The following is a 16,747-nucleotide window of genomic DNA, read 5'->3' on the forward strand; positions in this document are numbered from 1 at the left end:
GTTTCTAAATACAATAAACATATTAATTATTGTTACTAACTCTTTACAATTCTTTTATTTAATAATTCAACTCAACTTTGACAATTGTTGTTCTTTGTAATTGTATTAAGTGTGTTTGGGTATTGATTATAAGCCAACTTATAACTTTATCTATTTTGCTATTATTTGTGGGTCTCATGTAAGTTCCTACTTATTTTATATTTTTAGCAAAAAGTTAGATAGGCTGTTTCTAAGCAGATATTAAAAAAAAAATTGTTGTGTTAATATTTGTTTTTATCTTCACTCAATCACTCTTGGCCTGTCCCACACCCTTAGTCCCCACTTAACAAATAACAAATTTAAAGTATTTCAGATTCAACAACTAATTTTTATTTTCAAGATTTTAGATTAAATTAGCTAGTTTTTGGGGTTTTTTTTTTTTTTTTTTGGTTTAAAAATGCCAAGATATTGGTAAGAGGATCATATTTAAGGTTATTTTGATTGTGCTTAAAAAAATTTTAGGGTCAGAGTGTTCAAATTTTCATTTTAGAGGGTCAAAACAAAATAAAAATAAAAATTTTATTGTAGCACCATGACCACTTAACAAAAGGCGCCTCGATCTCTAGGTGTGACACCGCCTTAGTGATTAAAAATAAAACAAAATTTATATGACCACAATTTTTATCACAATTTGATGAAGTAAATGGTAGATAATTATATTTATATTGATCTACCTTTTCTTTTCTTTTTTTCTTTTTTTGAGAAAGTCCTCAAATTTGTGTCACAAAAGTTATGTTCATAGACTTTTCAAAAAAAAAAAAATCAAACTCTCCAAAGGTAAGCATGTAAGTGCTCTATTTTACTATGACATAACATAGAAAGTAGTTGCATTACCCTTATGAAAAGTAATTTATGAGGATTTGTTCTGAACTCCGAAGAGAAGGTAAAAGGAGTGTGTGAGAATATTGGTGGAGGTAGGAGTAGGATACAGATTTCAAATTATTCAGAATTTTACATCCTCTGTGACACATTTTAGAATCGATTATTTGTCTTCAAACATTCCTCTTTATACCACTTGGCTCCACTTGCCTAATCGATTCAACTTTTTTTTTTTTTTTTGGAGAGAAAATTTTTAAATGGGATAAACATGGTCCTTATAAAATTTTAATCCAAAACAGAAGAACCAGAGCAAATTAAAACTATCGATCAGCCTGACTTTTAGACCATCCCAATCCAGCGTGAGATGAAGACAAGAATCGTGTACCATATTGAAAAGAACAGCCCACAAAAGCATGGCCTTATTGACTGCCATAATGTAGAACGTAATAGGCACTTAGGCCCACCGTGTTCATATGTCCATCAACAAAGCGACTTTGGCAATTCCCATCATCTATGATTGACATTAACAGAGGACTTTTGAGGCACAAAGTTAAATGATCTACCATGATCATTACATTACATACTTTGCACATTTACAGGCCTGGAAGCATTCTCATTTTGTAATATCACAATAAAATTTACACTTTCCCTTCTTTTATTTTTGGCCCACAGAGAGAGAGAGAGAGAGAGAGAGAGCAACTCTTTCACTCTACAATTCACAAATAAGCTTAACAAAAATGTCAATTCTAAGATTCAGATAGATTAGCCTCCTTTCGTGTATCACATTTGCATTTATTTTTAGTAGCAAATGAAAGCTAAGTCACACTAGTACAGAACAAAAATCCGACAAGCAATCGGAACAGTGAGTCGCTTTGCCATGGATAATATCAGATTCCAAGCAATGCATGTGCTCCAAAGCTGAATCTCTTTGAGTTTAAAGGGGCCACAGCCCAAAAACTATCTTTAAACTTGTGGATCAGAATACAGGAGACTATAACTAAAAGACTTGACTCAAACTAGAAACTATTTTAGGACCATAAAAAATTGCAGAAATGGACAATGAACCACGTTTAACAACACAACAGTACAAGATGAAAAGCATCTTTAAAAATTGCTACAACGCATATTTCTTTGAACTGGGGCCTTCAGTATGGAAGAAAGTGCCTAGCAATATTGATCAAAATATTCTGACCCGACGTAAGCATGTAATGAATGGATATGGTTTTAGGGAAAATGAATAGGAAACAAAGAATTTGAGTTAATTTGAGGTAGCCACATTCCAAGAAAGAATTGAAAGGGAGAATTGAAAAAGAGAAAAAAAGACTTGGAGAAACTGTGTCTTATTTCTTTAATGACGAAATGTTCTGGATTACAAGTATTTATACAACCTTAACTAACAACTTGTAACCAATTCGACTCCACTTTTTACAATCTTACAACTAACCAATTAAATATTGTACCTAACTAAGTAATTGCTTCTTGACTCTTTTTAGTTCTTCACAAGAACTACAATGTGATTACAAGTATTACACCTATGGTACACCATATTAAAGCTTATCCGTGGCTTGAACTAGAGCAAAAGACAGCATAAAACTAAAAAGTCCTTTTTCTTATTCATCCAATAAAAATTCACCATATATGAAAAATTCAAGTAATCAAAGCATGTTTGTAAAGAGGTATAAGGAATAAAGCACTATGCAGATAAGTGGGAGAGTGGGAGAGAATCGTTTTACTTTATACAAGTTCCTAGTATCTACACTATACGGGTTGTTTAAGAGAGAAAGGGATTGAGATCAAATGCAATACTTGGGTATTACCCCTGATGTAATTGCTCTCAATGATTGAAATTCAGAATTGTAAAAAGCAACTTTCAATCTCAACTATTAAATAAAATAAATGAGAAAAAGTTAAAGCTGAAAAGTGAGAATGATAAATATATATATATATATATATAAAAGAGAGAGAAATATAAGGAAATTGCACTTGATCCAAATCTGAGAGAGTGACACAAAAAATTTGCAAAAAAACTTTCAACCATTGATGTGGCAGATTGTTAATTGTAGGTAAAAAAAAATGGTGTCAGACTGTCAGTAATAAGTCCAAATGAAAACTAGTAAAAACTTTACTAACTCAATTGTTGTGAAAAATATTATGAAATTTTTTGTATATGTCACATTACTTTGTTTAAGAGGCATCATCCTCAAATGGCAATGTGATTTTCACTGTGACAGAGAAACAATGTCATGAGTGGAGGCTTGTCAATTTGGCTTCACAAAATGTCGCCAGAACATCACCGTTTTGAGAAGAAGGCCATTTATGACAATTGGGAAGTCGTTTTTTTTACCAGTATCACAAACGCAAGTTGTTTTCCAGTCAAAAGAAAAGGGGAAAATATATTTCTCTAATTAATTCAGGCTCTTTATAAAAAATTTGTTAGTTGGAAGCTTTCTATATTAAGAAGAGATTGTAACTATTAAGGCTCAATGCGTTGGCCAGTTGGCTTGTTTTTGTAAGTGGGACGGTCCTATTCTTGGAGAAGATTAAGAGCATTAGCATTAGTTCTTACAAAACTTTTCGCCCATTTTAGCATAAAAACCTACTTTTTATATTTTACTGTTATTTTTCAAAACACTCCACATCAGATTATCTATTTTACACTACATTTTATTATAATATTATTTTTTTATCAATTTTTTATTATACTTCCAAGTCATCTCTCTCTCTCTCTCTCTCTCTCTCTCTCCTCTTTACCATTCTGCAAACCACAAATCACAGCAAACTACCCACCAAAATCATAGCCTCTCTCTTCCTCAAACAAAAACGGAAAACCCCACCCAAATCATAGCAAACCAAAAGCTGAGATAAAAAAAAATTAAAAAATTAAAAAAAAAAAACCAGTAAATCGGCCAGCCCTTTGAAGCATATTACCTTCTTTGAATGAATATTGGCAATAGAGTTCGGCTAAACCCACTGCCATGCTTTTGATCTTGTCATTGTCTAGTGGTGGTTGGTGGGATTGTTTCTTTCCTTCAATTAATCAAGCAAAAATGGCTATTACTGATGAGAACAATCCTACCTTGAACAAACCCACAACTTTTCAAGGTAAACCCATTTGATTATTTGCTACAAAGTCGCATATTTTGCTGATTTAACAATTAACATGGTTGTAAAACACCAATATTTGACATGGGTTTTTCTATTTTGAATGATATATAGGAGGAGGGTTAGGGATGGGCAATAGAAAGTTCATGCATATAAGATAGGGCGGTGGGGCATGTCGGTGAGATGGTGAAGGTGACCGACTATTGGAAAGCCTGGTGATCACGGTGGTTTTAGTGATTGTACTCACCTGCTTTTGCCATTTTTGTAAGCAGATAAGTTAAGAAGAAGAAAGAGGAAGAAGAGAGTGAGAGAGGAGATAGAATACATCGGGTAGCGTAAAAAATATATTAAAATATTAAATACACATCTACAGTAACCGTGTATATTTACACGGTTACTGTAGCGTGTAAATATACACACATATACAAAGTCTAATGCGGGACTGATTTAAGCCATATTGTATAAACTATTGCACTTTTTCTATTATGCACTCACTAATCTGAGTGCCCTTAGAGATGGTAAAAAAGCACTAGGCAAAACTAAAGATCATATTGGGGAATCTTAATGATTCTAATGCACTACACTCAAAAGAACTATACCTACAATTTACCATTTTACCCAAAATTAATTATCATGGAAGAGATGCCATAAGAATATAAGATCCTACTACTATCTACCATAGAGATATTAACGACATTTGCATGACTTTGTTAACCAGTTAAGACGCGTCTCAAGAACATTCAGATAAGCATAAAAAGAACGTCCTTGATTGCATATGAAACATAGCCAAATGCTCCCTAGAAAATACCAACAAACATGAACATTATGGAAGCTCTGCCTACTCATACAGTCACGCTTCATTGTATGCATGCTCATTCAAAAGATGTAAAAAGTATTCTCAATTTGTTGCCTTTTGAGAAGAGAAAAAAAAAAATACAACAGAGTTTTCTAGTCTATAAGCAAATGAATTGTAATTTGAAGTCAAACAATAATGACCTGACTTATGTGGTTATTGTAGATCACACTGGGGATGAAGAAAATTTTATTCAAGAAAGCCAAATACTAGCCTCAGAATCTCTGGCTTGATACTCAACCTCTTCTATGCGTTGAAACTTGAAAACAGCCGTTCGGAACTGAATCCACTGAACACAAATTCATGGATCTGAATTCTGAAGCTGTCATTTAAGTCAGGTAGTTCAAATCGACTACAGTATAAATATCAAGGGCTCAAATTTTAAAGTTACACAGTAAATCTATGCAACTAAAAAAGGAATTAAAGACCATAAAACAATGTCGAGAAAGAATTATATGCTTTCATCATGATCCAACAATCCTCTGAAGGTTGTACACTTGATAGCAAATCTATGCAGTCAAAAAGAATATAAGGCTGTGTAAAACATTGTTGAAAAAGTTGAACACTAAACAGCAGATGTTTATTTAGCAAACTATGCAATAAAAAAGACTATTGGGTTGCATTTGGCATTGGCTTAAAAAGCCAGCTTATTTTACTATTTAGCTTATTTTTGCTACTATTTATGGGTCCCATTGCACTTGTTGGTACTATTCATAAGTCCCACTATACTATTTCAACTAACTTTTACTTTTATCTACAGTACTTTCAACAAAAAGTTTTCAGTTTCATCTAAATAAGTTGTTCCCAAACAAACGCATAAAACATTGTTGAGATAGAATTATATGCTGTCATCATGATCAAACAATCCTCTGAAAGTTGCACACTTAACAGCAAATGTTTAAGTTACACAACAAATCTATGCAAACAATCGAAATAAAAAAGTAAAAGGCTGTGTACAATACTATTGAGAAAGAATTATATGATGTCATCATGATCCAACAATCCTTTGAAAGTTGTACATCTAACAGTGATTGAAATCCCTCCGCATAAAACTACAGAATGGAATATATAAACCTGGCAATTCTTTCAAAGCAAAAAAGGGGTATGTTAAAACAGCAACCTAAAACATTCTAAGAAACTTATCTAATCAGAAGTACTAGGTGATAACTAAACCAGCCCCAGTGCCCAATGTGTTTACCAAGGACTGACTGATCCCCTCAAAACACTAGCTGCCCAACTAGTCTCCTCAGAAGCAGCATATTAAACTAGGGAAAGCATTATCAGTTTTTCTGTTACTTCCTACCTCCAATAACATGTACATCTGATACATAAGTCTGTATATAACTTAATAACTTAAACCCTTACAAAACTATCACAGGAAATAACTGATACCAACCATCCCAACAACTTTCCCGAGGACTAACTGATCATCTCAAAACACCAGCTTCCCAACTGTAAGTGCCTTCACCACTAGTTTTCCCAGCATATTAAACTACGGAAACATCATCAGTTTTTTGATACCTCCAAGCTCCAATAACTGCCACTGTACATCTGATGCATAGTTCTGTATATACCTTAACAACTTTAGCTTACAAGCTTGAGATCCAAAACGATGGTAAATCAAAGCTTCCATTCTTTTAAATCTTGCCAAACATGAAAAATTACTGCAAACTCCATCAAAAAACTTAAAGTAGGTGATAAACAAGAGCAGCATTGGTATGGAAAGCATAAAACAGAGCAGCAGAACAAGCTAAAGTCATCTACACATGTAACCTATTCTATTACCTCATCAATTAATAAATTTTACAGTAATATTATCTAAGAAAAAAGAAAATTCATGATTCAAAAACAAATCATAATTGTGTTACCCATAACAATCCATGATATAACATACTCAAAGGATCATCAATTAAATACTCATTAAATTATAAAGACACATTGAAGGCCGTAGGCATGCCCACAATCAATAAATTCACTGCTAATCCAGACCCATGCTTGCAATGAGCAACTCCACCTAAATACAAAACCCATCTTAGCAACTAACTCGAAGAAATCTTAGCAACTAACACAAAGAAATGCATTTTTACCAGATGGATGAACAGGCTGACAACAAGGAGATTCAGACCTAGATGTAATTATGCAGATCATCTCATAAGCTCAGGTATGTACATGTTTGAGATAGCGTAATGAGACCAAAATCAGAAGGAAAAGTATATAAAAGATATATTTGATATCATAGCCACATTTTAAGGACCATATTAGAGAGAGAAAAAAAAATCACAATAACATGATTAAAACAATGAAACCCTCACATGTTGTTTTATGGGGCAAGAGCAAAGATAAAATGCTCAACTTACACTGCAATGCCACTGCTACATCATATTCAGCCACAATGATGTATCTCTTTTGTGTCTAGAGAGAGAAAGAGAGAGAACAACCAAAACATTTAACCACACTTTATATTCTGATAGAATGAGTTAGAAACTCACGGACAAAGTATAATATAGACAATTTTCTTAATCACAAAAAGGGTTTTTGAACTAACAGATAACAACCGCACAAAGAGTTACCCCTAAGCATAGCAGCTCATGTTCCGATAGCAGATCTAAGCTATTGCCAAAGAAGAGCAAGAAGAACACAAAATGCGATAAGCAAAAGCAGCCTCTTCAGATTATTATCCTGATGCCTTTGACCTGTACGCTGATGGAATCCATGCACATGGCCACCATGAAATGAATTAGAAAACCCATAAGGGAAACCAGCCGGGGTACCATACATAGTAGCATCAGGAAACCCATGTAACTGCAGGTTAAACAGAGATGGAATGAGACCACCAAAAGCCGCAGAGAAAGTGAAATTCCCAAACCTAGCACTTGCCATTGGTGCAAAACCTCCCAACCCACCAGTTAATCCAAACCCGTGGCCGTGGTGGGCAAAATGATTTGGTTCGGGTGGAGGAGCTGTCTCGGGTCTCTGCCCAGCTGGACGATTAGGAATGTCAACACCAGGAATAGACTTTGATCTCGGATCAGTCGATGTCTTTCCCCTACCATACAATGGGACCAACTTCTCCTCCTCAACAAGGGCCTTGCAAACCGGGCATTCCTGGGCTTGCGAGTGACCGTGGAGCCATTTGTAAAGGCAAGGCCAGCAGAAAAGATGTCCACATAAAGTCACAATTGGGTCTTGAGCTAAATCGAGGCAAATATTGCATTCAAAATTACCAGCATCACTGTTATTATTGTTATTGCTTGAAAAAGAAGGGTTTTGTGAAGGTCTGCTTGTTGATTCACCAAACCCACTTGCCATAATCTCTTTTGGTCTTTTTGCCCCCAAATCTAAAATCCCTATATCAACCACATTATATAACCCTAAATCAACAATTTTTCTTAGAATCACAACTGCAATATAATTCAATTTTACAACAAAAACTTAAGAAAAATCCAAGTAAATCTAGGTTTGAACCTGGAAAACAGAGAAACCCCTAGGACAAAATTAAAGCCACAGATCAGGTAAATAATATTACAATTGCATAAATCAAGAAACACAATTATTGTAAAAGATTAAGAGGTTGAGAGATTATCACTGACCTTTGAGATTAAAAGAGAGAGCGATCGATCCAATGTTAGAGATCGACCCCGAAGTCAAAATGAAGGAAATTGCTGGGAAATGAGTTTTCCGGGTAAAATTTGGGGTTAGGGGGAAAGGGAATGGGAATTGATATAATATAAACAACTAGTATTAACTATAACGTGACGTAACGTTGATGTGACTTTTCTCCACCCGGTCTTATATTTAGCATTGCGTAGTGATTTGGATCTCTTATTAAAATTCAATAAACGATTGCTCAAAAAAAAAAAAAATTCAATAAACAGAGGTTATGTATATAAAAAAAATTATTTTTTATTTTTTATTGATATGTCTCTTATTTACTGGATTTCGATATTATTGACATGTTATTATTTAATATCAAATACTTTTTTAGATCTTCTTCCTTTCTCTCTTCATGTGTGAAAATTTTTTAGCTAACTTGTAAATTATATACCCTTAAAATTTGGTATGTTTGAATTTTATATTTTGAAATTCTATAATTTTAGAATTTTATATTTAAAATTTTACACTCCAAAATTTTAAAATTTAAATTTTACTTATCGAAATTTTATTCTATTTGCATTAGCATCTCTTTTGTCTATATTTTTTGTTTAATATCACATAAACTTGCCACACAATAAAATGACAACATGTCATTTTTGTAACCTAAAAAAATTAAATAATTAGATATGACATAGCGTTATTCTATTAGATAAACTAAACACACGTAGCGAGTTTATATGACAATTAACAAAAAATATGAACAGAGAAACTACTGACGAAAATAGAATACAACTTTTGAATGGAAAATTCAAGTTCAAAAATTTTAGAGTGTAAAATTTAAACACCTACAAATTTTAAGAGTGTAATTTACAATTTAGCGAAACTTTTTAATTGCTTAGCTGACAGGATGGACCTACCGTTGAATCAACGGTGCTAAAGACTTTGTAATTTGGGGCTTTACAGACCTTAGGATGGACCTACCGTTGAATCAACGGTGCTAAAGACAGAGAGAGAACTCAAGTCCACATTCTAGAATAACGGGATTTGAGATTTGTTTCCCATTACCAGATTTTGATTTGGTTGGGCCGCCCTCGCATTGACTAACAGGTAACCACTACCGTGTTTGACACTACACTGACCGAACCTAAAACCAACATGCACCGACACATTGCAAGCCTGGGATAACAGGAACAAGCCAATTTAGTTTTAAAATAATATTTTATTTTTTAATACCAGTATGATTTGAATCGAACAAAAAATGTAGTTTTGTGGCTTGATGGTAACAGTTCCATGTTGCTTTACATTATGCTTGACCCAATAGTTGAGTAGTTTGAGTAGCTGTGTTTCAACCATTGTGTTGTACTAATAATGAATTAATGATGAGAAATTATTAGGTCTATTAGGAGGATTGTTAAAATGATCCTCTCTAACCCCTTAACTAATAAAATGTTATTATTTATGTAAATATTAATTTTTATTTTTTATTCCTTGTGCAGATTGAGAAGCTTACACATACATTTACACAGATGACATCATTTCATTGGTTAGGGAGGACCACATCAGCAGTCCTCCTGTATAAATAATAATTTTTCTACAATGATAGTCTCATCAAAACTCTAATGGTACAGATTATAATGCAGCAAAGATTAAACTTGCACTAAAGCAGATGTACCCACTGAAGGCTCCAGGTCCAGATGGCATGCCTCCTATTTTTTTCCAGCAATTTTGGACGATATGTGGAGAGATGGTCACAACAACGGTATTGGATTTCCTTAATGATGGTGTTTCTCCTCCTAATTTCAATAAAACTCATATTGTTCTGATCCCAAAAGCCAAGACACCCAAGAAGGTAACTGATTATAGGCCTATTAGTTTATGCAATGTGGTTTATAAAATTGCTTCAAAGGCTATAGCTAATAGGTTAAAGAAAAGACTACCTTCCATTATTAGTGATACCCAAAGTGCTTTTGTGCATGGTAGATTAATTACTGATAATGTTCTTATAGTTTTTGAAACTATGCACCATATTAGCCAGAACAAAGGGGGAAACATTGGGGAGATGGCTCTAAAACTTGATATGAGTAAGGCATATGACAATGTGAAGTGGGTTTGTCTGGATAAAATTATGGAAAAACTGGGTTTTGATGTAAAGTGGAGGAGTCTTATCATGAAGCATGTCACAACTATTTCATACTCTATTAAGATTAATGGGGTGCCTAGGGGTAATTTTTTTCCATCTAGGGGGATCCGTCAAGGAGACCCTTTATCACCTTATCTCTTTATCTTATGAACAGAGGGACTATCATCTCTTATTAAATCCTCAGTGGCGAATGATGTTATGAAGGGTGTTGCTGTGTGTTGTGGAGGCCCAAAATTGTCCCACCTTTTCTTTGCAGATGATAGCCTGATATTTTGCAAGGCTTCTTTGGCAAAATATGAGGCTCTCCAACGAATCTTGAAAGTGTATGAGGATGCTTCGGGGCAATAGATAAACCGGGCAAAGACATCCTTGTTTTTCAGCCGTAACACACCAAATGCAATCCAAGAGGAGATATAGCAAAGATTCGGAGCCCAAGTAATAAAACAACATGAGAAATATTTGGGGTTACCTTCTTTGGTGGGGAAAAAAAAAGGAATACTTTCAACAAGATTAAAGAGAAGCTCCACAAAAAGTTGGTGGGATGGAAGGAAAAAATGTTTTCTAAAGCTGGTAAAGAGGTATTAATCAAGGCGGTGGCCCAAGTGATACCAACATACACCATGAGCTGCTTTAAATTGTCGAATGCACTTTGTGATGAGTTGATAAGCATGATAAGGAATTTTTGGTGAGGCCAAAAGAAGGAAGCAAGGAAGATAGCTTGGCTTAGTTGGGAGAAAATGTGTGAGCCAAAATGTAATGGTGTAATGGGCTTCAAGCAACTTAAACAGTTTAATTTGGCTCTTCTAGCCAAACAAGGTTGGAGGCTCCAAACCAACCAAAATTCCTTGGTGTATCAGGTCCTCAAGGCGAGGTATTTTCCACGATGTGAATTCATTGAGGCTTCCCTTGGTAATAACCCTTCTTTTGCTTGGTGTAGCATCATGTCTGCTCAAAACTTGGTTAGAGAGGGGGTACGGTGGAGAGTGGGCAATGGAAGCAACATCCATATATGGGGAGATAAATGGCTGCCTTCACCCACCACATACAAAGTTGCTTCACCCAGACAATTTCTACACCACGACACAAGGATAACTGAGCTAATTGACCAAACCTCAGCAAGTTGGAAGGTAAACATTTTGGATGCTCTGTTTGTTCCCTACGAAGCTGATGTGATCAAAGGGATTCTGATAAGCTCTTGCCTTCCAGTAGACAAACTAATTTGGGCAAAAACTCTGAATGGCAAGTTTAGTGTTAAAATTGCCTACGGTGTGGCCATGCGACTCTCCAAACATGTCGACCAAGGTGTAAGCTCAGATCAAAGCCAAATGCGTCGGTTTTGGAAGAATATATGGGACCTACCTCTGCCACACAAAGTTCACCACTTTGCATGGCGAGCATGCAGAGATATCCTCCCAACTAAGGTCAATCTCATGCGCAGAAAGTGGTCAACGACTAGCTCTGTGAGGAATGCAATTTGGAGGCTGAAACAACAGGCCATATGTTTCGGACGTGCCCAAGAGCTCGAGAGGTATGGGCTCGTTCAAAAGTTGTTGTGCTGTTAAACCAAGAATGGGTGCAATCATTCCAAGACTTACTGTGGAACATGTTGACTGTGGAATGAAGCAACGTTGACAAGGTAGCAAAGGTTGTCAATATCGCATAGGCCATGTGGCACAATCGAAATGAGGTTCGGCATGGAGGGAAATGACGGAGTGGGTTGGAATTGGTATGTTAGGCCTCTCAGTACATGGAGGAATATAAGGTAGCAACTGAGACTATGGTTTGCAAAGCAACGATGGCTGAGGGAGTGAGGTCGTGGATTCCATGTCTAGAGAATGTTTTCAAAATTAATGTCAACGGCGGAGTCTTTGCAGATAAAAAAGCAGTGGGTGTTGGCGTGATCATAAGAGACAAAAAGGGTAGGCTTGAAGCAGCAATGAGCAAGAAGATACATGTTCCATTGGGCACTGTAGAGGCAGAGGATATGGCGTATGAACAAGGTCTGGTGTTTGCAAGGGATATAGGTATTCACAACTTTATTATTGAAGGCGACTCACTCATTATTCATCATGATTTATGTGACTCATCCAATCCATCGTCCTCTGTGGCTGCTGTTGTACAAGGAATGCAGGAAATGTGTAGGGAATTCCATGGGGTAATGTTTTCTCACGTTAGGAGAGAGGGCAACCAACTAGCCCATTTACTAGCCAAACATGCATGTGACATTGTTGATTTTACTACCTAGATTCAAGAGACTCCTTGTTTTCTAGAGCAAGCTCTTATCCATGATGTAACAGTTTCATCCAGTTCTTAATAAAATTTCAGTTTTCTCAACCAAAAAAAAAAAAAACCTCTAATGGTACACATGGTATAACACTTATCATCACATGGCATGAGGTTGATGAGTCTACATCAAAGATTCCATATTTATTATAAAAAAAATATCAATTTTGAAAGAATCTTTTCCAACACACTATGTTAAAAAAAAAATAATAATCAAATCGTATGATTAGAATTACACAAAAATGATCTTTTTAATTACCACTTAGTGAGTTTGGGAAAAATAGCCTCATTCCTGTTTAGTGCTAAACTTTTTTCTATTTCAAGTACTTTTTATTTTTTCACTAAACATTTTTCCATTTCTTGTTACCTTCTTTTTTTACTTTCAGGTGAAGATATTGAAGTTTCTATTAAAAAAACAAAAAGATATAGAAAAAGGTTGAAGTTTGAATTTCTTTTGGTGGGGGTGAGATTCAATTCTATACATTTGTTCGTCAACCGAAATAAAAATCAAACCAATCAGTCAAATCCCACAAAAATTAAATTATTATATCAAGTAATAAGTGATTTTTTTTTTTTTTGCAAAAATACTTTTTTTTGTCCCTATATTTTAGGCTTACTTTCAATTTAGTCCCCAAGTTTTCTTATAATTCAATTTAGTCCTTATATTTTCAAATTTGTAATTAATTTAGTCTATATAATTACGTACCTTGCTTACAAAAAAAAAAAAAAAATGTTTTTTTGGGCAAACTATCTAATATTAAAAGATTTTAACGTATTTAAATTTTAGTGGTCATATTAGTACTTATATACTTATATGGCTAAAAAGCCACATCAATTTTTTCTCTTTTCTATATTTTTTAATGAGGAGTTAAGGACTAGCTTTGATTCTTGAATGTCAAGAAAATTAAAAATAGGCCTAAAATATGAGGACGAAAATATAATAGCAAATTTTTTTTACCCTTATAACAACTTGGGAGAAGGGATGAGATCTCATGTTTACTAGGTAATGCCACTAAACCAAAAAAACTCTTGATTCAGAATACATATTAATTGACCTATTTGTTTTGTATAGCTCGTTAATCTACTATTCCAATAAATAAATGTTATTCTATGGAGAATTTTTGGTCTTGTAAGTTTGCTTGGGTTTATAGAGAAGCAAATAAAGCTCCCCATTTTTTATACAGGTGGTTTACGTCGTAGCTGTTTTGTAGAATTTCTTGTCATACTGCTATTTTTTTTTTTTTTTCACTTTTCACAGAAAATAAGGAGTAATGTAGTGTTGTTATTTTAGAGTTTCTTGCATTACTTAGGGTGAGTTTGGTTAAGCTTTTTGAAAAAGTGCATAATGAAAAAGTTGAGTTTTGTAAAAGTGCATAATGAAAAAGTGGAGTTTCAAAAAGCTGAGTGTTTGGTAAAAACTGTTAAAAAGTGCATAATAAAAAAACTGAGTGTTTGGCTAGCACTTATAAAAATGGCTTTTTGAGGGGTAAATGACCAAAAAAGACAATGTATATACTTAAATGTTTCATACTTAAATCAATTACTTTATCATACTTAAATCAATTTTTCTCTTTCTAAAAAAATTATTTTTTTCTTACCAATATTAGCTAATAATAATCTACTACTTAAGATTTATTGTGAAAGTATTGTAAAAATATTGTGATAAAAATTGATACTTAAATCAATTACTTCATCATACTTAAATCAATTTTTCTCTTTCTAAAAAAATTATTTTTTTCTTACCAATATTAGCTAATAATAATCTACCACTTAAGATTTATTGTGAAAGTATTGTAAAAATATTGTGATAAAAATTGATACTAATTTTAATTTGAACGTACTATTAAAATTATTTTTTTCTCTTTCTAAAAAAATTATTTTTTCTCACAAGTGTTAGCTAATAATAACCTACTACTTAATATTTATTGTGAAAATATTGTGATAATATTTCCTTCTTTTTCATTTTTTTTCTCCTCCACTCACTTACCGCATTTTCTTCTTTTTTTTCTTTTTTTTTTCCCTCTTTTTTTCCAGTCCACACACGTACCCACTGTTTTCCTTTATTTCCTTCTTTCCTTTCTTTTTCCATATCACTTCTCCAAGTTCCAGAACGTCCCAGAGAGCTCTCCTTCTTCCTTTTTTTTTTTTTTTTTTTCTTAGCTCTTCGTTTGCATGATTCTTTCCCTCTATCCCATCAAAACACACAAATCTAAAAATACATGATTCTTTCCCTCCACATCAAAACACATGATTCTTTCCCTCCAAGTTCCAGATCGGTGCTTGATCTCTGCCTTCACCGCTGCTTGTCTTCCTCTCCACCGTTGCTTGATCTCTTCCCCACTGCCAACAACATGCGGCGGAAATGGGTCAGCTCGGTTTTTTTTTTTTTTTTTTTGGTTATGATTTCATTATTGGGTTCCTTTGTAAAATTGTGTAAAATTGGTTTGATTTTGTTGATTTTGTGTTTGGATTATCAAATGTTGAAATGGGTTGTGGTGGTAGACCGGTGATTGTTGGGTGGTGCTCTGTTTGTATTTGGTTGATACTTTCTTGACCGGTGTTGGTCTGTAACAGAGGAGCGGAGAAGAGAAAAGGGCAAAGTTTATTAGTGATGGGTATTTCGGTATTTTCAATATTGCAACGGTAATAATACAAAACGCGCAGAGCGCGTTTTCATTTATGGACCCTCAAGGGTCCATAAGCCATTCCGCGTTTTCCCTTAATTTTTTCTCAATGCTCAAAACGCAACTTTTATAAAAGTTGTGTTTTGAGCTTACCAAACGCAAAACTGGGTTGAGCTTTTTTGAAAAAGCTCTTTTTGGGCTTCAAATGCTGAACCAAACGGGCACTTAGTAAGTTAAAGTGCGGACTAGTAACGCAAAGATAAGGATGGTTGGATTATTTTATTTCAAGGATAATGTGCAAAATGTTATACACTTCGATGCATTGGTTGAGAAAATCTCCCACATTCAATTTTAAGGTTATGTTTGGTAATAGTTTTTGTTTTCTATTTTCAAAAACTTTTTTTGAGAATATAAAGAAAAACAATTTTCTTGTATTTTTGAAATAAAAAACATGTTTGGTTAGCTGAAATTAAAAAGATAGTTTTTTGAAGAAAAAAATAGAAAATATTAAAATATGTTATTACTAGAATTTGAACTATAATACTAACTCATTAATTGAGACAGATTCATTAAATTAAATGCGTGTTTTCATTGACTTTTAAAAATTAGAAACTGAAAACAGCATTTTGTATGTTTTTAGTTTCCTCCACAAATTGAGTTTTGAGAACAGTTTTTGTTTTTTGTCCATTTTGAGTTGCCAAACAAGTGTTTTAGTTTCAAAAATAGAAAATTGTTTTTGAAAATAGAAAATAAGGGAAAAAAATAGTTACCAAACATACCCTAAGTCCCTTATTTGATTGAATATATTTTTTAATTCAGGTAATTAAATCCCGCAAAAATTATATAATTTATATTAAGTTATTATTAGCTTTTTTTTGGTTGAAAGATGATGATTAGTTAAATATCAATGTCCAAAGGACCTTCCCATAAATGAAAAAAAAAAAAAAACAAAAAACAAAAAACAAAAACTCCTAAGTACCTAAACAAAGGATTTTAGACACCAAGGTCTTCAATCTTCATATACTTAGCATCAACCACATTTTTACCTATACCCATAAAAGATTAGTCAAGTTGCAATTGAGAGTCTTCATAATTACTTTTTATAAAAAAAAAAAAAAAGTAATATATATATTAATAGGTAAAGTTTAGAGAAAATCCAATTAAATTTTAAATTAGATTTCAATTAGAGTCTAATTTTGTACCATGTGTCCTATTTAATTTTTAAACTAGTCAAGTGAATTATAAAGTGCAAAAACCAAAGAGTTCAAATTCAATTAAATTCTGATTAGAATT

At 33.6% G+C, this 16,747-nt stretch overlaps 1 protein-coding gene across 2 annotated transcripts; it reads right to left on the reverse strand.

Annotated features, from left to right (window-relative positions):
• Positions 1 to 7,166: 7,166 nt before the first annotated feature.
• Positions 7,167 to 8,545, reverse strand: LOC115974274 (E3 ubiquitin-protein ligase RNF185). 2 transcript variants are annotated; one of them, XM_031094545.1, is made up of 3 exons: positions 8,404 to 8,545; positions 8,279 to 8,297; positions 7,167 to 8,160 (listed from the first exon to the last, which is right to left on the reverse strand). In XM_031094545.1, the coding sequence occupies exon 3, from the start codon at positions 8,120 to 8,122 to the stop codon at positions 7,424 to 7,426; it is 699 nt and encodes a 232-aa protein (XP_030950405.1). In that variant the 5' UTR covers positions 8,123 to 8,160; positions 8,279 to 8,297; positions 8,404 to 8,545; the 3' UTR covers positions 7,167 to 7,423. The 2 variants fall into 2 exon arrangements, with proteins under 2 accessions (XP_030950405.1, XP_030950404.1); XM_031094544.1 differs by lacking the exon at positions 8,279 to 8,297.
• Positions 8,546 to 16,747: the final 8,202 nt, after the last annotated feature.

This window comes from Quercus lobata, chromosome 2 (genome assembly GCF_001633185.2).
Source record: "Quercus lobata isolate SW786 chromosome 2, ValleyOak3.0 Primary Assembly, whole genome shotgun sequence".
NCBI lineage: Eukaryota > Viridiplantae > Streptophyta > Magnoliopsida > Fagales > Fagaceae > Quercus > Quercus lobata.